We start from the raw sequence: 25522 nt of genomic DNA, 5'->3' as shown, positions 1-25522 counted from the left end.
ACACCCTTACTTCACTCCTTTTTATTCAAAACTTCTCTTGGACTTTCTGTTTAAATTCTAATGTCACTTTCATTTCCTATTGTTTTCTTACTAACTTTTATATGGGTATTCAGTGTTCTTTTCTTTTATTTCTCATGTTTACCTTTTTAAACATGAATTTATAAATAGAGTTCAAAACTTTTTCAAGCTACTTAAAGGTAAATTAAATTTAAATTAAAGTTAACCTCACAGTTAAGCAGAAAATTCTGAGAAACTCAATTCCATTCTAAGGTTATAAGGCATATAAAATATTCTTTTTAGTTTGCAAAGACAAAGAGAGACCATCTGTTTTTCTCTTAACATTTTAGAATATTCTGTAACTTTATTCAAAGCTAGCTTTCTCCTCGGGTCTGCTTGCTTAGCATCCTCAAGTGAAGTAGTTCTTCGTGCCTTTTTTTTTTTTAATTCTTTGCTAATTAGGTGATGTCTCTTTTCCAGTAAAATCACTGGTTCCTTTCATTAAAAGAAATATCTTACACTAATACTCTATAGAATATAAATAGGACTTTTAACTTTTAAATGTGTATGTTAAGTTCTGAACTCCAATAATATTAAATAGTCTGGTTTCCTTCTTTGGAAACTGATTTCTGCTCAGAATCCCATTAATCAGTCTCTTACTCTTTCTTTCTCCTTCTACATGCGCGCACACACACATCCACTGAATTGTGTTCCGTTGTGTATGTAACATACATCCTGTCATAGAAGTTAGGAGTTAAAAGACTTCTAAATATTTTGATTGTAAATCCTGCTTTAAAAAACACAAACTTTTAACAATTAATGGGGGGCATTTTCAGATGAGTTTGAAAATTAATATCTTCATTTTTATGTAGACTACATGCTGTGCTGTTTTTGTTTTCTTCTCTGGGTTCTCTTTTCTTTTTAAATCTCCAGACAAATATTTTTTTGCTAATTGAGCACATATTTCATTTGTAGACGTTGCAGGCTGAAATTTAAATTTATCAACAGTATGAGAATTTTAGCTCCGTTGAGAGATTTTTTTGCCTTATCGATGTTTTGCTTGGCTTTCTGTACTTTGATTTCTTTTTAGAGATGTGTGAAATAGATGGAGTGTCTCATGATCTCTATTTCCTCTCTTGCCCCCGGATTCAGCCTGTAGATGGCACTCCACTTCCTGTTCACACACCCACCTTAAGGAAAAAGGGATGTCCTGGTTCAGCGGGCTTTCCAGCTAAGGTACTGAATTCATCGCGATGTACGCATGACGTGTTCTGGGGGAAAAGTGCTAATAATGGGTTTCTTCTGCATTTTATGTCTGTTATAATTTGTGCTACTGGTTTCCTCACAATCACAAACGTAAAAGCTTGGAAAAGAAATTGTATACGAATGGAAATAATCACCACCACCGGGAAGGTAGGAAGAGTGGTGCAGAACTTCGTTTTTTTTTTATTCCATCTTTTCTCACTCTTTTTATGATTTTAATCTAAATGGAAAATGATAGAAGCCGAGAGTGGGAGGGCCTCTCCTGGAGTGCTCGATTCAGTCGGTTTTATTTATTTACTGAAAAAACCTGACAAGTTGGAGTTTTGTGCCTTTTCTTTTTTAGAGTTTCTAAGTTTTTGAAAGATTTCTGTTTCTAAAATATATTCTCCTTTTACTTTATGCTGTTAATGTTTTTGTTTGTTTGTTTTTTTCCAAATCAGCTCTGGGCACTAACAAATTGAAGGGGAAATAAAATAATTGATACACCAATTTTTTCAAAATCCCACACCATTTTTTATTATTAATTATTCTCATTGTAAAGTATAAAACCTGGAATAGCTTGAGTACACCACATGCACGGTATTAGCTTGCACTCAAACACATTTTAGATCAAGGAGAATGACAGCAGGCTTGCAGCATTCAGAGGAACACTGGGTTTGTGTTTTGCTAACTCTTTGGGGTTATACTTACTTTTTTTTCCCCTTAAATAGTTTATTGTCAAGTTGGTTTCCATATAACACCCAGTGCTCATCCCCACAAGTGCCTTCCTCCCCCCCCCTCCCATGAGTCCTCAGTTTGTTCTCAGCATTCAAGAGTCTCTCATGGTTTGCCTCCCTCCCTCTCCCCACCATTTCCCCCTTCTTCTCCCCCACGGTCCTCCGTCAAGTTCCTCCTAATCCTCCTATACGTGCAAACATATGGTATCTGTTCTTCTCTGCCTGACTTATTTCACTCAGCATAACACCCTCAAGGTCCATCCATGTTGCTACACGTGGCCAGATTTCATTCTTTCTCATTGCCATGTAGTATCCCATGGTATAGATAAACCACATCTTCTTGATCCATTTTTTAGTTGATGGACACTTAGGCTCTTTCCATGTTTTAGCTATTGTGGAGAGTGCTGCTATGCACATTGGGGTACATATGCTCCTATGCCTCAGCATTTCTGTATCCCTTGGGTAAATTCCTGGCAGTGCTATTGCTGGGTCATAGGGGAGTTCTCTTGTTAATTTTTTGAGAAACCTCCACACTGTTTTCCAGAGTGGCTGCACCAGTTTACATTCCCACCAACAGTATGGGAGGGTGCCTGTTTCTCCACATCCTCGCCAGCATCTAGAGTCTCCTGATTTGTTCATTTTAGCCACTCTGACCTGCGTGAGGTGGTATAAACGGCAGCTTCATAATTATATCTACAATTCATTTGTTTTTGAGAGAGAGTGCTTATGAGTTGGGTAGGGGCAGAGGGAGAGGGATAGAGACTCTTAAGTGGGCTCCTCGCTGCATCAGGCTCAGTCTCACAACTATGAGATCATGACCTGAGCTGAAATCAAGAGCTGAACATTTAACTGACTGAGCCACCCAGGTGCCCTTACCTACAATTTATTGAACAGGACTATGCCCTAGGCCTTACCTACTATATTGTTATTTCTATCACTGTTATTTCAATCATATGTCCAAAAGTTCCTAATTTAATTACAGCATGTGAAAATATCTATTATGTCTCCTTAGAGTAGAAAACTAAGGTTTAGAGAAATTAACTTTCCAAATATCACACAGGTAGTAAGCTATGAAGCCAATATTTGCATAGATCTGTACATTTCTAAGTTTTTTCTTTTTTTCTTTTCTTTTTTTTTTTTTTTGTAATGTGAATTTATTCTTGAGAAAGAGAGAGACAGAGTGCGAGTAGGGGAGGGGCAGAGAGAGAGGGAGGCAGAATCCGAAGCAGGCTCCAGGCTCTGGGCTGTCAGCACAGAGCCTAACACAGGACTTGAACTCATGAACCATGAGATCATGATCTGAGCCGCAGTTGGACATTTAACCAACCGAGCCACCCAGGCGCCCCTCAGAGTATTTTCTTTCAAATGATATCTACGATTAGATATACAGTTAACAAACAAAATAAATGTATAATTAAGCCATAATTCGAAAAGGTTTGGGGTTCTAGAAAAACAAATTGGCATTTGTTACTTATCTGGCATGGTTAGTTCATGTAGGTAATACAACAAATGGAAGTTTCTGATGGGTGGAGATTTTTGCTTCTATGCTTGCTCTCTGTTTTGTGATCTCCTTACTTCCATTTTCCTAAATTGAACGTCTTGAAATCTGCTACTGAAATCTTTTAAGGGGTAGAGTTTAGAGGACACACTGTAAAGAAGAAATGGTTGAGGAAGAATCTAAGGTTGAAGTTGACAAATCACTGAGAAAGGGAAATCTTTAGTGAACAATTCAGTTGAATTACTGTGTTTTCATTCTAGTCGACAAACTATGACTAAAGTATTGATCATGGTAGGAACGTGAAGATTTAGTTGCTTATCTCAAGCTCCTAACGAGAAATTCTAGAAATTGGAAAAATTTAAATGACCTCCCTCCCCAGAATGTAAACCCTGGATAAACCCAGAGAATGAGACACAGGTTGATGGATCTGAAAAGATAATGAGATACACAGAAGTATAACTGGTATTAAAAAAAAAAAAAAAAACAATCTGCATAACTTAGGCTAGACAAAGCAAAATTTCAAGGCCACAATATGATAAAATAAATAGGCACAATTGACATCTCAAAAAGTTAATTTAAAAAAAGGAAGTATAATTGGTAACATGGAGCAAGATAAGGCAGCTGTGAAGAAAGATGAGTTGCAAGTGTTCATGTGAAAATATAACTGCTGACGTGTAAAATGCTCAGCAGACAGCCTTAGTGGAAGGAAGAGACTGGATATAGCAGAGGAACGAGTTAACGAGGCGGAACATGAGATGGGTTGTCTAAGACGATACGAGAGCTAGCTTCAATGTCTGTAGTAGGACTTTCAAGGAGAAAGAAGAAAATAGAGAGTCAGAAGTACTGGAAGAAATAAGTCACCTAAAATTTCCCAGTAATTATCTAGATACATCATTATGTGCTAAAGAGAATAGATTTTTAAAAACGCAGACTTAGACACATTATAGTAAAATTTAAGGATATCCTAGGTCAAGAGAAAAGTCTAAAAACTTTCAAAGAGAACAAGTAAATTGTAAAGATAATTGAAATCGGTATCAGACTTCTCAACAGCAACATTGAATGCAAGAAAACTATTAAGATATCTGTTCAAAGTGTTGAAGGAAAAGAACTGTGAACCCTAAAGTATTAACCCAGCGATAATATCACTTCATTATGAGGGGAAGTTAAAAACATTTTTATGTGTACAAGAACTTAGTTTATTATGGGGGGAAAAAACGCTCTTTGAAAAAACTCTTTACACTAAAAACCAACTACCAAAAAGGAAATTAAGTAAACAATCCCATTTACAGTTGCATGGGAAAGAATAAAATACCGGGGAATAAAGTTAATCACGGAGGTAGATTTGTTCACTGAAAACTATCAGACATTAAGGAAAAAAATTAAAAAGAAGACACCAATAAATGGAAAAATATTTTTTGTTCATGGATTGGAGGAATTAATGTGTTTAAAGTATGTTTAGTACATGAAGAAATCTATTGATTCATTACAGCACTTATCAAAATTCCAACAGCATTTTTCACAGAAATAAAACAATGCTACAGTTTGTATGGAACCATGAAAGACCCCTGAATAGCCAAACAAGCTTGAGAAAGAAAAGGCTGGAAATGTCAACTGCCTGATTTCAAACTGTGTTACAAAACCATAGTAACCAAAATGGTACAGTACTGACATGCAAACAGAAACAGACCAGTGGAATAGAATAGAGAGCTCAGAAATAAATATGAATATGCCTTTTTACTGGACATACATATGGTCAATTAATTTATGACAAAGGCACCAAAAATAGACAATGGGAAAAGGATCATCTCTTTAAGAAATGATACTGGGAAAACTGGACATTTACACGCAAAAGAATGAAATTGGACCACCTTCTTATACCATACACAAAAATCAATTTAAAATGGATTAAAAACTTGAATGTTAAGACCATGAAACCATGAAACTCCTAGAAGAAAACAGTGGGATAATCTCCTTGAGTGTTGGGCTTAGCGATTTTTTGGATTCAATACCAAAAGAAAAAGAATGAAACAAAAGCAAAAGTCAGTAAGTGGAACTACATCAAACTAAAATACTTCTACCCTGCAAAGAAAACCATTACCAACATGAAAAGGCAGCCTACAGAAGGAGAGAAAATATTTGTAAATCATGGTAAGGGATTGATATCCTAAATATAAGAGAATTCCTACAACCCAATAGCAAAAACCAAAAACATAATCCAGTTGAAAGATGGGCCAACGACCTTAATCGACATTTTCCCAAAGAAGATACACAAATAAATGGCCAACACCTACGTAACATGGTGTTCATCATCACTAATCATCAGGGAAATGTAAATCAAAATGACCATGAGATATCACCTCATGCCTGTTAGGATGGCTATCATCCAAAAGGTGTCTGCAAGGATGTGGAGAAAAAGGAACCCTTGTGCACTGTTGGTGGGAATGTAAATTGGTGGAAAACAGCATGGAGGTTCCTCATACAATTAAACAGAGAAGTACCCTGTGGTCCAACAATTCCACTTCAGGGTATGTATCTGAAGGAAACAGAATCACTCTCTGAAAGAGATACTTGCACCCGCCTGTTCAGTGCAGCATTATTTACAGGGGTCAAAACATGAGAATAATTTAAGTGTCCGTTGACAGATAAATGGATTAAAAAATGTGTGCATGTGTGTGCACACACACACATACACAGTGGAATATTACACAGCCATGGGAAAAAGGAAAGTCTTACAATTTCAAGGGCATTATGTTAAGTGAAATAGGTCAGAGAAAGACAAATACTATATGATCTCACTTATGTGCAGAATCTTAAAAATTCAGACTCAACAGAAATGGAGAACATACTGGTTGCCAGAGGTGGGATTGGGAAATTAGGGAAATGGGTGAAGGAGGTCAAAAGGTACAGACTTCCAGTTATAAGATAAGTAAGCTCTGGGGATGGAATGAAAGCATGGTGACTGTAGTTAACAACACTGTATTGTATATTTGAAACTTGCTAAGAAAGTAGATCTTAAACATTCTCCTCACAAGAAAATATAATTGCAACTATATGAGGTGATGTGATTAACTTATGGTTATCATTTTGCATTATATACATACACCAAGCCATCGTGGAAGACGCCTTAAACTGATGTGTTTTATGTCAGTCATATCTCAGTAAAACTGGAAGATAGAAAAGCAACTATTCTTGAAGGAAGTACTCCATGAAAAAGAGGTATAGAGACACAAGGCCACTGTGAGAGATTTGGGAAATAGGGTGCATAGGTATCTCAGAGAACTTTGCTGTGGTCTATGAGCACAAGGACCCTCACTCTACAAAAATCAAAGAGAAAGGAAATATAGATTCAGAGAAGTCCAGAATTATACTCTAGACAAACACAGTGGAGGTGAGTATAAGGCTCAGATGAGGTGAACACAGTTAGGCATTTATCTCTTTGGGGAAGCGATGCAGAGACAGCATAGCATGGTAGTTACCATGGCGGGTTTCCAGCAGGGCCTCCTGAATTACAGGCTCCGCTCCGTCACACACTAGCTGGGCAGACTTGAGCAAGTTACATACCTTTCCCTGCTTCATTTCCTCATCAGAAAGTGAGGACAACCATAGTATCCATTTCACTGGATTCCTTGGAGTTTTAAAGAAGCTTAATATTTGTAAATATGTCAGCACAGCACCTGACATAATAGTATCATGTAAACATTTAAATAAATATTGGTAATTTGATGCAGAAAGTGAGCACAAGTATAGATCTCAGCACTTTGAAAGAAATAAACAGAAGACAAACATAGAATGTATAATTTTCATACCTGCAGAAGGAAATGAATTGAATGGAGGCAAGAAAGAAAAGGAAGAGAGGAAAACATGGTGACCTGTACTGAAAACTGCAGAAAATCGTCTCAAATCCCAATGGCTTAAAAAAATTTTTTTTATGATGCTCACAGTTTTGCAGGTATGGATTTGAGAAGGGCTCCCCTGGAAAGTTCTCACGAAGGGTCTGCCTTGGAGGGTGGCCAGCTGTCAGCCAAGGGTTGCAGGGGTGTGGACGTTCAGCTGTGCTGCATGTCCAGGACAGCTTGCTCCAGTGATGGGCGGCTCATGCTCATGGTCTGCCCAGATGACAGCCTCATACTTCCTACATGGTGGCTGTCTCCCCAGGGTGAGCACACCGCAAGAACTAACGAGAAGCCACGTGGCTGAAAGCAAAGGTGTATGGAAGGGGAGAGAGTACAGGAAAGTAGAAGTCACAGATACTTACTGTAATACAGAATTTAAGGTGTAGAATGTCAAGGGACGTGAAAGAGGACATTGTACACTAACAGAGGGCATAATAGACAAAGAAGGTAATGATCATGAATGTGTATGGGCCTAACAGTTAAACCTTCAGCTATAGGAAGCAAGAACTAATAACTCGGGATAAGCAGGTTAGAGACAGATTGGAGATTTTAACTCACACTCATCAGACCAATAATATAGTCGGGAAAATGCAGGGCAGAGGATGGAGGGTTAATACCTGCACGTACCAAGAGCTTTCATAATCCAGGGAATGAAGGTATGCATTAGGTAACTGGCCAAAAGCCAGGTATAAGCAGATGGAAAATCAAAATGACTGACACTGAAAAGATGGCCAGGGGCACTTGGGTGGCTCAGTCAATTAAGCCTCTGACTCTCGGTTTCGGCTCAGGTTGTGCTCTCACAGTTTCATGAGTTTGAGCCCCATGCTGGGCTCTGTGCTGACAGTTCAGAGCCTGCTTGGGATTCTCTCTTTCCCCCTCTCTGCCCCTATACCTGCCCCACTCATGCTGTCTCTGTCTCTCTCAAAAATAAGTAAATAAAAATTTTTTTAATTTAAAAAATAATTTTTAAAAAAGATGGGCAGACTTACTAGAAGTTGGGGAAAAGCAGTTTCAACTGATAATGAGCTGTCTCTTAGCATTGGTGGCGTACATACCCTTGTTATCTGTAGGGCACTATGACGCATCACACGTGCCAATGTGATTCCGTATCACCTTTTTAAATGCAATCAAAACATTTTGATGAAAAATCCGTTTCAGTGAGTCTTTAGAATCCAGGGAATGGAGGATTCTAGGAACTTGGTCACCGTGGCAACGTGGTTTTTAAATCTCTTCATAAAAACAGTCCTACTGAATAGATATCAAAACTTAAAAAAAAAAGGACCTGAACAAAAGATGAGAAGATTTTCCATGAACTTCAAAACTCAAACTGACAGGGGAAAAAAGTCATCTATAAGACTCCCCATGGTATTAAATAATGTGCAAGAAAAAAACAGAGGGGAAGCAGAGGGATTCATGACAATCCCCAAAATCCCCAAGCCAGAAATCCACCAAGCACAAGCCTGCACTGTTGGGCATCACGAGAACAGAAGACATTGAGGTGAATTTGCACCTCGATCCTGCAGCTGAGGGCAAGGGAGGCCAGATGGTCGGAAGATGGTCCAGTGCTGTGGCTGTAAGTTCTCGAAAGCAGCTGGTCAGAATATCCTTCCAGATCATAGCCCCCGACTAAAGAGGGCCAGCAGGGAGTAGGTTCAGAATTGAGCCAGGAAAGGAAAGAGAAGGTCCAGACAATGAAGAAGAGGGGAGGAAGAGCTCAGAAAGCACGAGGTCATTTTTTTTAAAACCATGTTACGAAAATAATAGAAAAGAGAGTCAAAGGCTTGGATCCAGAAGGATTACCTTGGCCCACCCCTCCCTCATAGAAGTACAGGAAAAGTCATTTCGCTTAAAACCGAGAAACTGAAAATGATCACAGTCAAGCCTCAAACACACAAAACGAGACTAACGAGCAACATATCTTAACAAAAAATGGAAGTGCACCAGAAAGACCGTTTGTGAAACCATTCAAAACTACAATCAGTATTTCAGAAGAAATTGAGGGAATAGTAGAATCTGTGAAATAAAAATTGGAAATTGCAAACCTTAGAAATGAGTGCTGGAAAATGCAAGATTTGAAGAGAGGTGACAGAAATCCAGGGAAAGAATTAGAAATTAAGATATATGATTAGAAATACAGGCTGACTTATAAGGAATTTGGGAGTAAATAAATTCAGTACATCACTTAAGAGAAATAGATGATGGAAAAGGAGACTTTTTAATCAAAAAATGAGGAAAAGAGGTGAAAAGGATTTGAGAAAAGTGATGGATGGACAGAAAAAAGAGGCAAAGAAGGGCCAATGTTTACTTAATAGGAGTCTCTGAAAGATAACACCAAAGCAATGGAAAATACAAAGATCTATATTCAAGAAAAATTTCCAAAATAAAGCAGACATGATTACCCTATATGTTATCTAACTTGAATTGAAATAAAGACTTGAAACAAAAACTAAAGCAGACTTGAAACTCATATTAAAGAGGCACACACCATAACTGAGAAAATAACCCAGACAAAACAAAACACATTCTAGTAAGCTATTGGTCTTTGAAGAAAAAGAAAAATACTGGGCATGCAGGCAGAAAGTAGTAAGTCACTCAAGGAGGAAGGAAAATGAAATTGTCGTCAGACTTTTCAGTAGCAACCGTACACCAGAAAACAATTGGGTAACATTTAAGATACCCAAGGAAAGTGTGAGTCAAAGGTTTTTCCCCCTTTGTGACTTTGTGTTTGACCGCTTTATTGAGATATAATTGATTAAAAAAAACCTGCACATAGTTAATGTAACAATTTGATAAGTTTAGAATGTCAAAGATTTTTCAGAATTTTAGGTTTTTTTAAGGATAATAAAGCACTCGTCAAAAATAAAAGCCACGGAATGCGCAAGAACTCAAGAAACGTTGTTTCCACAAGCCCTTCCTGAGGGATGCGTAGAGGACAAGCTTCAGATCAACCAAAATGATAAGGCACCAGGTCCCTTGAGGGACAGGAGTGAAAAGAGGAGCCTAGAATGAATTGGGGAATTGGTTCAAAGTCCACACAAAGCACTGTTAGATCATCTTTCAAACCTCGACAGCTTACCCCCAGTTCAGCACTATGTTCATCTTGTGAAATAAGCGAGCCAGAGACCACAGACTGAAGGACACCAGGCTCCGTGGTTGGTGAGAGAGGGGAGGTGTTGAACTAGAAGTAGTGAGATTTTGCAAAAGTCTGCAAACTGAAGGTAACTCCAAAACCCATTTCCCCTGCTTCGCTTCCGGAATGTTGACAGTGGGTTTATCGCCTCCTCCTTCCCTCCCCTCCTTGGGGGATTTCAGTGGATTCTCTGAAGAGATTGAATGACCCAGAAAAGGCTTTTGGATAATGGCATTTGAGAATCCCAAAGAGACGGCTGGGTTCTTATCAGTGGCACACACATGCTCCCAAAATATAAACCAAAAAAAAATCCTTCTACTCCACTGTTTTACTCACGTTTAAATATGAACAAGTTCCCATAGATCAGCAGATATTTTATGAAATCGACTAGCAAAAGAAAAAGATCCAAAGAAACAAAAAATTTTTCCTATTTTCATTGAAGGATAAAGAGGCAGTGCCAAGCAGAAGGAAACAAAAAGGAATAACCAGAAAAATAGGAAAAGTCCTTTGAAAATTAAAGATAGGACAAGCATTTAAAAATTCTTTTAGATGCATTGGGACATAAATTTAAGAAAATCTCTCTTAAAACTTACAGCAAAAGGATAGACAGAAAATAGAAAATAAAATTTGAGAACCCAATATCCAAAACAAAAGAAGTTCCAGTAAAATAACACAGAAAAAAAAAAAAGGAAATTGTACAATAATTAATATAGACACTTTCTGTCACTAAAGGACAAGGGTCCAGGGTGCGTGGAGTCCCGCCAGTTCCCAGCACAGTGGACAACAAATACCTCCTCCTGGGCACATCACTGGGTGATGTTTCAAGATCCCAAGAATATGGAGAACTTTTGTAAACCACCCAGAGATGGTTTACAAAATTTCAGGAACTAAAATGGTGTCATACTTGTTAATGGAAAAATGCAAAGGACAGTAGTAAGGTAACATGATTTCAAGCTCGAAACTTTGATTCCTTATCAAGCGTTTCATCAATTTTGAGGGGGGAAATAAGAGCTTTTTCAGAAAATCAGGATCTTCTAAAAGTGTATCACCCATGCTTTGCTTTCTAAGTAAACCACTAAGAAATGAATCCCAGCATAACAAGGGGGGAGATGAAGAAAGAGAAAGCCTAAGGTCCACAAGAGAGAGAACCCCACACAGACTGGTTGAGAGACTGAAGTCTGCAGCCGAAAGCAGAGCAGGAAAGCAAGAGGCTCCAGGAGTGACATTTGAAGTCCATGAACATGGGTAAGAGAAGTCTGGAAGGTTCCTTCCTTACATGGTAAATCGATTCTAGGGCATTTTGTAGTTCCTTTGGAGAATCTGGGGATAATTCATGAGAAAGACCTAGAAAATTAACTTTAAATGATGGAGGACATCATTCATTTCAGAAAAATAAAAAGATTGCACAGGAAAGATGTAACTATAGTAAACTTCTTGACTCATTGCGTAATATTTCCAAGATCATAATAACTGACACAGTAGATGTAAAATTTGACCCCAAACTGCTCTATAATAGTATTGGGAACACAAAGGGAGCCACTGTTATAAGTGCCAAATCCTTCTCTTCCGTAATAGGAAGTCCATACAATGTCTCAAATCAAGAAACCACAGTACAGTCTTGCTTTTGTTTATGTTTTGTTTTTGCCAGAAATATGGAAGTACATTACAGAAGGAAGCAAACAGCTAAAAGAATTCAAAGAAATCACTTTGAGGAAGGAGGACTCAGGGCAGAGAGATGCCTCTGCTTGTATTAAGCATAGTGATACTGTTGTACTTTCTAAACTGTGTACATATATTCAGTTTGATTTAAAAAATTAACATGCATAGGAGAACACGTGGAGAAGTTTGTTGAGTAAGCAATGAAAATAAGATCTCATATCATAAACATAAGATGAAAATATTGCTGGACTCATGTCAAAATTAAAGATGTTTGTACAGTGAAAGCTTGGTTAATAGGGGCTCGTGGGTGGCGACTGTCTAGTAAAGGATATTTGCACTGTGTGACACCAGTATGGGATTAACCTCTAAAATGTGGAACTCCTGCAACTCTGTATGAAAAAGATTGGAAATCCAGTTGAAAAACTGGTAAACTGTATGAATAAGTAATTCCCAGAAAAGGAAATCATAATGGTCAACAAGCATGTGAAGAAATGCCCAACTTTGTCGATAACTGGAGAAATTAAAAATTAATCCTTTAAAAATTACTGTCACTTTATACTCCCCAGATTGCCAGAAATTAAGTAAGACAACGTCAAGGGCGTGAAGGAACAGACAGCTTCTTACACAGCTAATAGAAGTATAAACGATATGGGGGCACCCGGGTGGCTTAGTCAGTTGAGTGTCCAACTTTTGCTCAGGTCATGATCTCGCGGTTCGTGGGTTCGAGCCCCGCATCGGGCTCTGTGCTGACAGCTCGGAGCCTGGAGCCTGCTTTGGACTCTGTGTCTCCCTCTCTCTCTGCCCCTCCCCCACTCACGCTCTGTCTCTCTCTCAAAAATAAATATTTTTTTAAAAGAATTTTAAACAGTATAAATGATCCACTCCCTCGGAGAGCAGCATGACACCGTGGCGTGGATGTGCACCACAGGACCCAGCAGCCTCCCTGATTCAGGAAAGCCTTTTACACAGATCCAGGCGGCAGCGTGGCAGAGATGCCACAGACGGTAGCAGAAAGATGGAAAAGTGGCCGGCGTGCTCCCCAGAGCCCCTGTGAAATCTACACTAGAAGCACAAGTATCTAAATTATCAGGATCTATACATAGCCAAGGGCCCATGTGAAGCCCGTTACGCTGGGCGCCACGTCTCATGGGGAAGGAGGGGTGGAGCAGCAGGGATAAACGGAAAAAACAATTGAGGCAAAGACAACCGGAGTGAGGCCCGCGCCAAGCTCTGTGATCGTGTTTCAGGGACGAACTATTAACCAGGTTCTGTGCCCTTAATGCTCCTCCCCCCAAAATAAAATTTACTCTAGATTTCTTAGAAGAAGAAGGAACTAATCTATAATGGTATCAAAATAAAAGTGTGTAAACGGAAAGAAAAAGCCTTTTTGAAGGTTGATCTTAAAAGGAAGGTTCATGTGAGGTGAAGACATCTTGTCACTTTCCCTCGGTAAAATTCCCAAATCAGCAGTGTATCCGATGGCTCTGCTGGGTCCTCACGGCCTCTGTTAAAGACATTGTACCTTCTCCAGTGAGTAGCTTGAGGTCTGCAGCACGGGCGAAACTGGAATGGAAAAGAGCCCTTCTTTCTGTCCACTTCTTTACATGTCGAGTTTATAGTTCATTGTTAGTTTACTCCAAATGGTCACATAATCAAAAACTCTAGTTTGGGCCCATACTGTCGGTTTAATGCCCCTTTTCCCAGACTATGTTTCGTCTTTCTCTCCTCCTCGAACTACCCTTTGGGGAAGTATTAGGAATCAGATACTGGCCAGGAGGCAGGAAAGAGGGTCTTAGAAAGGTCAGCAGCTAAGTAATCTGGATCCTAGAAGTGGATTCGTGTATCTTTCTGCCGCGGACCCTCTCACCCCCACAAAAAACAAAGCCAAAATCCTGCGGCCTGTTGCCTAGAGGTCAGTGCCATCAAGACTCCTGATCTTTGATTGTGTACTGTCCTTAGTTGAGATCAGGGAAAGATGGGCCCCTTACTCTGTGTAGTAACTCCCACCCCCTCCCAATTTAATCAGCACCTACCAGTTGGATCTCTGGTCACTTAAATAATACTCTGCTAAAGATTGTTTTTCTTTTCCCACATTCTCAGTTAAAATTAGGGCATCCTAAGTGGATCACTGGAAAAAAAAATGTGTAATATGTTTTGTTAGCAATTTATTGGGTATTGTGAAGAATAACTTATTGCTGATATTTCAGACCTGTCTATTATCCCTTAGAAGAAGAAAGAACGAAGTTCCTACCTTAAGCTGTTTATCAGTTGTCTTGTTGTGATTAAAGCCTCCAGAGCAAATCAGGAAACTAACTTTGTGTCTTTTGCATTTTAATGTATTTTAAACAACTGAAAATGCTAAAAAAAAAAAATTACTCTGGATGGTTCCTCAAAAAATAAAAAATTAAAGGGGCACCTGGGTGGCTCAGTTGGTTGAGTATCTGACTCTTGATTTCAGCTCAAATCATGATTCCAGGATTGTGGGATCGAGCCCGTGTCAGGCTCTGTGCTGAGTGTGGAGCCTGCTTGGGATTCTCTCTCCTTCCCTCCCTCCCCTCCCTCCCTTCCTCCCCCCTCCCACCCTCCCTCACCCCCACCCCTCTCCTGTTCACATGTGCTCTTTCTAAAATTAAAATAATAAATACAAAACTAAGAATTAAGAGTAAAAATTGGTATACAGGAGAAATATTGAGCAAGTTTTTATATGATATTAACAAATGAGGTGCTTGTATTTTTATCACAGGCATGGATAAGCCCTAGCATAAGCCCTTAGTCTTGACCTAACTATGTTTTACGTGGTTGGGGTTTGATTTTCTTTAAGGAGCATATTCTACACATTTTAGAATGATCAGACTTTTGTGAGATGGCAGAATCAGACGGACGTGAGCTTGAATTTTAACTCTACCATTAACTGTATGTCCATCGGTAACTGATTATTTTCTCTGAGTCTCAAGGAAACATTATCCATCTTTACGGGGAGTATTATCTCCATTAAATGAGATGATGTGTATGAATTACTGGCACCATGTCTGTTGGTTGGTGCTCAGTCCACACAGGATTCGTTTTAGAGTTAATACAGAGGTGGTCTGGATTCTCCTTGGAATCAGCCCCCAGTGCTGCGTGTAAGCTTCTGTGGTGTGTAAATCGCATATTGAGAAGAGCAGAACTTATTTGTAACTTAAGTTTTAAAGCTTTGAATAGTCCCTTTAGTTTTTAATATGATACGTTAGTTTTAACTAAAATAAAGACTCCTGTATTGCGTTGGTATTTGCATGGTATTGGGATATAGAATAAAGTTCTTACTAGTTTAAATCCATCACAAATGTAAAAAAAGGAAATAGCCAAATTTGTTTTCAAAAATAAATATGTTCTGAATGCTTACTCTGCTCCAGCACTGTGTATGTTCACATGTTCACGCCATGAAGTAGATACTGTTATTGATCCTATTTTATAGAATGAGGAGAGCAAAACAGAGGAGCTAAGTAATTTATTAATTACTCCAGAGAGTGCATCTGGAAAGGAGAGGCATGTTCCAGATCACTAAAGTCTATGTTGACTTACCACCAGATAGAACAGAGAAGACTTTGAGAATTTTCCCGGGTTTGCAGTAAGAAGTTTCAGGCTGCCGCCCCTCTCTCTAGAATAGTGTGTGTGCATATCTGTCTACGGAAGGGTGGGTAATACCGCCTGCTTCCATAGGACACAGGTGTGTTAAGCATATTATTTGTTCTTGGTCCCAGAAAATAAAATATTCAACGTATAGGGGGGACAAGAATTTTCAGTTACTTTCTGTTCTTCCAAAGAAGGTACTAAAAGCATATTAAAGTTCTGTATTTGTAAAGCTATAAATATGTGACCTTTCACCTAACTTTTTGCTGAAGGATAATTTGAAGAATTTGTAAAAATCCTGAATCAACATTTGTGAGCAAAAAGAAAAAAAGCCACGGTTTATAACTTTGAAATGTCATTCAAGAATGATTATCGTTTAACATCTTAGGTTAGTTTTAGCATCACCCAGCTCAGGACAGCATGGATGGACCTTGAGGGTGTTATGTGACAATAAACTATTTGTAAAAAAAAATAAATAAATAAATAATAAAAATATTTGAAAGGCATGAATTACAGAAAGATATGGGAAATGAAAATAATTCATCCCACTTATATTTAGAAAACATTCTAGTAGCTCGTGTGGAGCCCAGAGAGTCACGTTATGGAAATCTCTTAAATAATGGGTGTTTTTAATCATTGGAATATATATATTTTTTATGAATTTGTTTTGCAGCGGAAGACCCATCAGTTTTTTGTCAAATCTTTTACCACACCTACCAGATGTCATCAGTGCACCTCCCTGATGGTGGGTCTCATAAGGCAGGGCTGCTCCTGTGAAGGTAAGGACAGACCGACAGACTTCAGAGTCCTAACATTGACACCCTAAACTGTAATCAAAACACTTTGTTCTCCTTAAAAGGTATATAAATGTCTGTTTTATCTAATCATTTGCTTGTTTATTGTTTTGGGGCTTTTTCTGATAACAGAAATACAGATAATAAACTGAGCACCTTGGCGAAACTAGATAGCCAGCCCCTAGGAAAGTCTTCCAGAGGAGATATATTTAAATGTCTCATTCATCTTTGTTTCATTATTTGGGTGAGCTTGAGGTCCTGGAGCGTGAAAATTGCCTTAAGTTTTTTCATTTGATTGTAACCTTGTTTTATTTCTCTGACAAGAGAAATCATTCTTTTTTTTTTTTTTTTGGTATGTTTTATTTATTTTTGGGAGAGAGAGAGAGAGAGACAGCACAAGCAGGGGAGGGACAGAGAGAGAGGGAGACACAGAATCTGAAGCAGGCTCCAGAGCCTGACACGGGGCGTGAACTCACAGACTGCGAGACCATGACCTGAGCCGAAGTTGGACACTTAACCGACTGAGCCACTCAGGCACCCTGAAATCATTCTTAAAAAGTCGACCATTTGGTATCTTTTCAGAAGTGCTAGATGTGTGCCACTTTGGCTCAAAAGACATTTATCCCCAGGATGTATAGCAGTGGTCTTCCTCACACTCACTGATACATGATCCATCCCTCACATGTTCATGGAATACCTGTTCGACACTTCTGGGCGCTGGGGATGTAGTTGTGGGCAGGAGACAAGACGCAGCCTGCCCTCAGGGAGCTCACATTCTGAGAGATGAGCGATCAGGGGTCATTGGAACCGAAAACAAAGTATATTTGTCTGGGCACCACTTTATTTTTCCCAGGACTTCTGAAATGAAAATGATTTAAATGCACTGGGACACATTTATTTGTTTGGGAATCGTGTCAGAATGTACCTTTTGTGATCAAATGAAGTGAATCACTTTAACAGTGCCTTATATCTCATTTACTAGTGTATCTTATGAAAGAGGTAAGAAAACAGTTGCTAATTCTAACTCTAGGATTAGTTTCCATTTCTTAGCTCTTAGGGCTGGAAGAGACCTTGACATGAGGTGCAAGTGTCCCCCTTGTAGAATGTGCTTGTACCTGGTCTGCATTTGATTACTCTGGATAAGGGGGGAATTCAGAGCATCTTAAGGCAGTGCGTTCTGTGTCTGGGTAGCTCAGAAGATCCAGAAGGAATCCTCTCAGCTCATCTTTTGGATGCAGGGATTTAGAGCCAAAGAAGATGGTGTGCGTTAAAAAGTAGATTTGAGAGTTATGAGCACAAAGTGGTGGACGAGAATGACGTCTCCCAGGAAAAATCAGTTTGAAAAGGGACCAAGTATGAGGACAGAGCCTTAGGAAACAGAGTTCAGGGGAGGTAAAAGGTAAAGGTAGCAAAGCAGTCTGGGAAAGGAATAGCCCATTTCATTGTCCAGGAAGGTGTGATGGATGCCAAAGGAGGGAATTTGTAGTAACGTTTGTCTCACTTTGGATTTAGCCCGCTCTTACAGATGTCATCTCAGAATCGGTCAGAGAGAATACTTGGCTTAATGCTTTATTTCTTACGCACCAGAGTCCTCTGCAAAGACCTAGAAGGGGGTTTGAGGCCTGCCCAGACCACCTTCTTGAGTCTCCTGTCACAAAACTGTGCCTGTCTTCCCCACAGACCCCTAGAACTCCGCCTGGTGCGCTGTGGGCACCATTAAGTTAGACTCTGCCCAGGCTTTCTTAAAAGTGGTTACAGCCTCCAAAGAGTCCTGCCATTTTAATTTCTTCCTGGTTGATTGATGTTAGATCCTTTAGAGGATGGTTATTTTATTGCTTCCGCTGCTGTTGGGAGGTGAGATTTTTTTGCCTGTTAGTAGAACAAATTATAACTTGTTAGACGCCCCACTTACAAGTGAAGGAGACGTCGTATGGGAGCGTGGTGCTTTGACAGTCTGTGCTAGTGCATCTGCCTCTCGGGGGCCCGTAATGCCCTTCAGCAGTTTGATCATTTTCCCGGGGGTGTGTCCTCCCAAGATGCTCACCCTCCGTCTCTGCTCTTACTCCTTCCCAGGTATTGTCCAGAACCCACCCTCGAAGTAGGAGTTGTCTAAATACACATTCTTAGTCTGCAGCCCCCTCCGACAAGCTTGTTTGTTTTAAATATTTTAGTGTTTAATTCTCACCAACCAAGTCTCAGTGAAAACTACACATTCGTTTTTGTTTATCTTATTTCTTCGAGCCCCAGGTTTATCATATGAGTATCAGAGGTGTCAGGGCGGTATCATTGGCAATTAGAGATGGCATGCTCTCAGCCCAACTGACTGCCTGGGTTTCAGTTCTAGCAATGACACTTAGGATTCCTGTGACCCAGGGCAAGTCATGTATGAATAGGAGTGCCTTTTAGATTGTTACAGAAAAATTAAATGCACTCAATAAAGTTAACCATTATTATGATCTTAGCCCTAGTTCGGGTATCTGTAATGATATTAACAACTCCTGAAGTTTACGCTTAATCTGTGGCTTTTTAATAATTGAAAAATTTCATTTTCAAAAAGAGGGACTGGTAAAGTTTGCCAGATGTTACAAAAATGTCACGTAATTTCATGTCCATCAGTGGCCCTTGCAAGAGAACTATGAAGGCAGATAGGAAATTGGAGTGAGATAAAGAGTGAGAGAGAACTCCAGAAACTACTTTTTGGAATTCCAAATTTAAATCAGTTGTTGTATTCACAAGCTTAGATGTTTTTTTCTCTGTATGGGTTTCTCTTGATTAACACAGAACAGTAATACATACAAGTATTTACTATTTCTTACTGAAATTCTAATTCGTAAGTGCATGAATCCACTCCTCAAAGGGCAGAAAAGTTATTTAAATCAAAGCCATAGATGAGCCTTCATCTAACATGGCAACTTGCATGTGATGAGTGCTCAGTGAATTTTCTTCTCGTAAAAGGTGAGTTTCTATTGAACATTGGTTTTTTTTTCTCTCCCCCCCCCTTTGAAAAGTGTGCGGATTCTCATGTCATATAACTTGTGTAAACAAAGCTCCGACTGCTTGTCCGGTCCCTCCTGAGCAGACAAAATGTCCTCTGGGGATAGATCCACAGAAAGGAATAGGAACAGCATATGAAGGCCATGTCAGGGTAAGTATGATCAGGCTGGGTCTAGATTAATGTTTTGAGGTTGATTAATGACTGAGAACTAAGGGGCGCCTGGGTGGCTCAGTCAGTTGAGAGACCAACTTCGGCTCAGGTCATGATCTCATGGCTCAGGAGTTCAAGTGCCGCGTTGGGCTCTGTGCTGACAGCTCAGAGCTTGGAGCCTGCTTTGGATTTGGTGTTTCCCACTCTCTCTGTCTCTCTCTGCCTTTCCTGTACTTTCACTCTGTCTGTCTTTCTCTCAAAATAAACATTTTAAAATTTTTTTAATGAAAAAAATGAAAACTAAGTCCAGTCGCCCAACAAACACCCCTTGACAGAAAATCAAGCAAATAAAATTCATCCATAATTTTATTTCATCCACTGTGATTTGAAAACGAAACCTGGTGTTTGCTTGGAAATAAATTCCAGAATGTCTAGAATTTTCTGTACTGCCCCTGCGTTGTAACAAACAGATGTTGGAATCTCCATAAAGGAGTCTTCAGCACTTGGTCTTGCTGGGGATATAGCATATGCTTATGAAGGGTGAGCTATTATCAAGGGTGTATTCTTATCATAATCTTGAATAACGTTTAAAGCGTCAGCTGCATTTCATCTTACTCTCAAATTAGACTTTTATGCTATGTAGAAGTCCATGAATTTTCTTTACGATTTTAATTTTAAGTAATCTCTACACCCAGCGTAGGGTGCAAACTCACAACCTGAGATCAAGAGTTGCATGGTCTATTGACTGAGCCAGAGAGGCACCCCCCACCACGAATGTTATTTGAATGAATTATTAGTGAAAGTTAAAATCTTACCATTAAAAAATGTTTCAGAATCAAAAGTCATTTAGTATTTGAGGAATGTATTCTTATGTGTTCTTAAGTTATTAATGATATACGTGTTTCTTCTGCACTTTACAACCAGAGTGGCAGACTTTGAACACACAGACATCATCTCTAGGGTTTCATCGTATGGTTATATAGGTAATTAAAGGGGCTATGAGTGATGTTTTAGTTTGAATTGTTTTTGTCTCTCTGTCTAAGATCCCTAAGCCAGCAGGGGTGAAGAAAGGATGGCAAAGAGCATTGGCCGTGGTTTGTGACTTTAAACTCTTCCTGTACGACGTTGCTGAAGGAAAAGCATCTCAGCCCAGTGTTGTGGTCAGTCAGGTGATTGACATGAGGTAAGCTTTTGAGAGTGAAGATATTTGTATCTTTTGCAATGTAAGAATAAAACAGTGTCTGAATTTTCATCTAATTATATTGCCATATTTTTGTCTAATTCTGATTTTATGTTAATATTCTAATTTACTGATATTACTAGAATAATGTAATTAGAAACAGGAAGCAAAGTATAGTTGTAGGACGGGTTGATGTATGTGTGTAGAGTGAGCTGGGGATACGGCATCAGGGAAATGGTTGAATCCAAAAGACCAGCGTAAAGATGGGGTAATGAAGGCCTAACACATAGCATTTCAGTCATGGCCTGAAGGCATGGAGCAGAATTCCAGTGTGAGGATAGGGCATAGAAACGGCCGAATCAGACAGGCTCTTGGACTGTGTAATGAGCTGATAGACATTGAGCACATGTGCTGACTGTGGTCTCATTCCTCATGTTTTAACCCTGCCCCGTGGCACGCTCTCCTTTACTCTCTTCTTATAACTCCCGCGCTCCCCTTGAGTGACTGACGCACCCCCAGAGCATCCGCGGGCACCTCTGCGCCAAGGACTCCTACACGGGCGCCCGCCCAGCTTTTCCTCCAAGACTCAGAGCGGGTTTCCAGCAGTGGCACACACTGGCATTTCGTGCCAGCGCCTCAGCCCGCGCTGCCTTCCCCACCAGACACCACACACATACCCACATACGATAAGGACGTAGATGCGGGCGGTGTTAGCAAGGAAGGCCCAACAGAGTCTGCCAAGGGACTGGGCATGGAAGGGCAGGGAGAAGGATCAAAGACAAGACAAAGGCCTCAAGCCTTCAAGACCAAGAGAATGACGATACTAAGAACCAGAGTTAGGAAATCTCGAGGGGCCTGGGGGGGCTCGGTCGGTTGAGCGTCTGACTTCGGCTCAGGTCATGATCTCACAGTTCGTGGGTTTGAGCCCCGCGTCGGGCTCTGAGCGGAGCCTGCTTTGGAATCTGTATCTCCCTCTTTCTCTGACCCTCCCCTGCTCACACTGTGTGTGTGTCTCTCTCTCTCTCTCAGAAATAAATGAAACATTTTTAAAATTTTAAATTAAATTTAAAAAAAAAGGAAATCTCGAGGAATACATTACTGTGGAGGAATTCTGTTGCAGGTGTTGAGAGAACAGGAAGATGTCAGATAAGCCGTGTTGTGGGCACTTGCGAGCTGTTGCGGGAGGCAGGGGTCCGGTGTGTTGGAGGCTCTGGGGACCTTCCAGGGTCCAGGTCCTACTTCTCCATGTACGCGTCCTGGCCCAGCAGCTGCTCCCAGCTCTCGTACAGTTGCCCCTGTTAAGTTACTCCCAACGAGTTTCCTCAGGGACTGTCAATTACGATGATGGAGAAACCAACTTGTTTTAAAAATTCAATTTGGACATTTTGTGCAAGTCAGTTTTGAGGATTGCTTGGCGTGTGTTATCTGGATACATACCAGACACCACACACATACCCACATACGCTGACATTACTGTTTTCCTTTCCCTTCAGGGACGAAGAGTTTTCTGTGAGTTCAGTCTTGGCTTCTGATGTCATTCACGCAAGTCGGAAAGATATACCGTGCATATTTAGAGTAAGTATGTGGGCTGTAATTTGATCACTGAATTATGGGTTCTTAGCGCATATATATCTCATTCCTCCATTTAGATCATAAACGTACTAGGAATAGGTCCCAGTCCTGTATTTCTTACTGTGTTTCATATCTTCCAGTACTTGAATGTATAGACAATTAGTGCTAAGTAAGTATTTCATGACCAAAAGACCTGAGCAAAGCATGAATATTTGGCTTCTAAAATCGGGTTCATCTTGGGTGAGATTTTTGAGCCACAATTCAGTTTTCAAATATGCAACATGGAAAATTGAACAAGCATGAGGTTTCTCAAGTTTCTGAAAAACAGAGGTTTCTTTTTAAATCTCATGTAAAAAATTAATGTTTTATTTCTATTGCTTTGTAATTACTCCAAAACTTAGTGGCTTAAGCCAGTAATGATTTATTTTGTACCATTCAGTGGGCCGACTCTACAGTTCAAGTGTTGTCAGCTAGGGTCACTCACATGCACTCAGCTGGGGCTGGAATACCCAAAATGACCTTGCCCCCATGTCTGGGACCTTGCTGCTGGCTGTTTCCTGGGCGATCTCTGTGAACTTTCTCCATGTGGTCTTTCATCTGGCTGAGCTCTACATGGCTGGCCTCCGAGAGGACCAAAGAAGCTGCCAGAACTTTTGAGGACCAGGCCTAAGACACGCATAATGACTCTTGTTGGTCAAAGCACGTCATGAGGCCAGCCTGGACTTAAGGGGAGGGGCAGTAGACGGCACAGCTTGATGAGAAGAATGCAATTCCGTAGAAGACTTGCTGGTGGCCATCTTTGGAGGCTGCCTCCCCTCCCACAGGGCCATCTTGAATTGGCGAATTAAGACAGTAAAGGTTTAGGAGTGCCTAGGTGGCTCAGTTGGTTAAGCATCCAACTCTTGGTTTCAGCTCAGGTCATAAACTGACTATCCGGGAGATCGAGCTCTGTGTTGGGCTCCGCGCTGATTCTCTCTGTCCCTCTCTCTCCGCTCCTCCACTCGCAATCCCTCTCAAAATAAATAAAAAGTCTACTGCCCTAATGTTAGGCCTGCGTACTTAGTATTTGTCTATGAATACAGTGTCTGAGGACGGACACCAGAGGGGCCAAAAGAGGCCCCCTTGCCTATAGCTGATTCACACAGCGGGAGTTTATTGTCACTGCTGCCTAAACCACATGTATGTGACATTTAAATGTCTTGATTGTAAGTGCTATTTGTATAATGCTAAATCTTCATTTAAATATGAATCCAAGTGATCTGATCTTCCCTAAGATTATGTGCGTATGTTATGAAGTGGCAAAGAACATTAAGTTTATTTCTGAACACTTCTGACTTTTTAAAAGAAGTTGAGAACCGGTATGGCATGTAGTGTGTGTGAGCATGGACACGGGACCCAGTCTGGTGGGGCGTCCTTGGGGACGGTACACGTTCCCTCGGAGGGTCACTCAGATGCAGGAGCTGCCTCAGTGCTTGTGCACGGCTTTGATCGGTGCTCACGCTTAACCCAGGAAATGTCAGATGCTGTTGATCTATGAGTAATGGGGGCGATGCGTTTCTTAATGGTGGCACTCAGCACACCATAGCTAAGAAAATAAAAAGAGTAACATTTAAACTGGTACATCTGCTAGGGGCACCTGGGTGGCTCAGTCAGTTAAGCGTCCGACTTCGGCTCAGGTCATGATCTCACGGTTCGTGGGTTCGAGCCCCGCGTCGGGCTCTGTGCTGACAGCTCAGAGCCTGGAGCCTGCTTCGGATTCTGTATCTCCCTCTCTCTCTGACCCTCCCCTGCTCATGCTGTCTCTCTCTCTCTCTCTCTCTCTCTCTCTCAGAAATAAAAACATTAAAAATTTTTTAAAAATAAAATGGTACCTGCTATAAGTAATAGATATGGATGGGTAAACGTATCTGCTACCTTTGCTTTGTCATGAATCCTACTGCTAAGACTCGTTATTCTTCTGATTAGGGGAGCTGACCTCGGTGAAAGGGATCATTTGTTGAGTGCTCACCTTGTTGGCCAGAGCTAAGCAAACCAGCGTCAGCTTGAAACCTGCTTGAAGCGTGTCTGTTTTCTAACGCAGGCTGATTTAACTGTCCTAGGTCACAGCTTCCCAGCTCTCGACATCCGACAGCAGGTGTTCGGTCCTGATGCTCGCGGAGAGCGAGAGCGAGAGGAACAAGTGGGTGGGCGTGCTCAGCGAGCTGCACAAGATTTTGAAGAAAAACAAATTCCGAGACCGTTCCGTCTACGTCCCCAAGGAGGCTTATGACAGCACTCTGCCGCTCATTAAAACAACCCAGGCAGCCGCAATCATAGGTATGGACTGGCGCCGTTGACCGTGTTAGCACAGCTGTTGACCAGCCAGGGAGCGGGGCTGGCTTGCGTCCAGGAACCCCCCGTGTTCAGGGTGGCCGGTGCTGTGCCCCACATGCGCAGTGAGCATCTGCTGAGCAAGTACTCCGGGAAAAGTGCTTTCCAAGTGTGTTTTCTTCCGGAAAAAAAAACACTAAAGGTGAACCTGTGAACAATTTTCTGCTGTGTGACTTAGAACAAACTACTTAACTTCTTAAAGCTTAAGTTTCTCTGGGTAGGATGCAGGTTCTGATAACCTTGCAGAAGTTAGGAGGTTCGGTAAGGTGCGGCCCGGGACGGGATGTCTGTATAGCAGATGCCCGAGAGAGAGAGAGAGAAAGAGAGAGCAGTTTCTGGGTCTGGAGGTTTCAGTTCCTGTCAGATTATTGGTACACATCCAACTCTTTTGTTACTTTCTAGTAAATAATGAAAAGTTAACAAGTAGGGTCCAAATGCCTTCCACATTTTCTCCCTCCCAAAACAAGTAGAACTGGGCCCATGGCACTCGCAAGCTAGGTTTTTTTTCTTTTTTTTCCCACCCTCTATTGTATAAACATTACTTCTTTTTTAAGTATTGATATACTTTCTAATGATCGTCCTGTTAAAAATGACATGAGGTAGGGGCGCCTGGGTGGCTTAGTCGGTTAAGCGTCCGACTTTCGCTTAGGTCATGATCTCGCGGTTCATGGGTTCGAGCCCCGCGTCGGGCTCTGT

General features: G+C 40.7%; 1 protein-coding gene across 8 annotated transcripts in view; it reads left to right on the top strand.

Moving 5' to 3' along the window:
* Positions 1 to 25522, top strand: part of CDC42BPA (CDC42 binding protein kinase alpha) — a 292087-nt gene that overhangs the window by 242991 nt on the left and 23574 nt on the right. For 6 of the 8 annotated variants that reach the window (XM_039235880.1, XM_039235877.1, XM_039235875.1 and 3 more), the window contains 6 exons: positions 1150 to 1233; positions 16439 to 16544; positions 19568 to 19704; positions 20748 to 20887; positions 22378 to 22459; positions 24556 to 24772. In XM_039235880.1, coding sequence (XP_039091811.1) covers positions 1150 to 1233; positions 16439 to 16544; positions 19568 to 19704; positions 20748 to 20887; positions 22378 to 22459; positions 24556 to 24772 — 766 coding nt within the window. The remainder of the gene's footprint in view (positions 1 to 1149; positions 1234 to 16438; positions 16545 to 19567; positions 19705 to 20747; positions 20888 to 22377; positions 22460 to 24555; positions 24773 to 25522) is intronic. The other 2 variants (XM_039235878.1, XM_039235874.1) reach the window with 1 other exon arrangement.

Source organism: Hyaena hyaena, unplaced genomic scaffold, assembly GCF_003009895.1.
Source record: "Hyaena hyaena isolate Hyena2069 unplaced genomic scaffold, ASM300989v1 scaffold_103, whole genome shotgun sequence".
In the NCBI taxonomy this organism is placed as follows: domain Eukaryota; kingdom Metazoa; phylum Chordata; class Mammalia; order Carnivora; family Hyaenidae; genus Hyaena; species Hyaena hyaena.
This window is presented reverse-complemented; position numbering and strand designations above follow the sequence as displayed.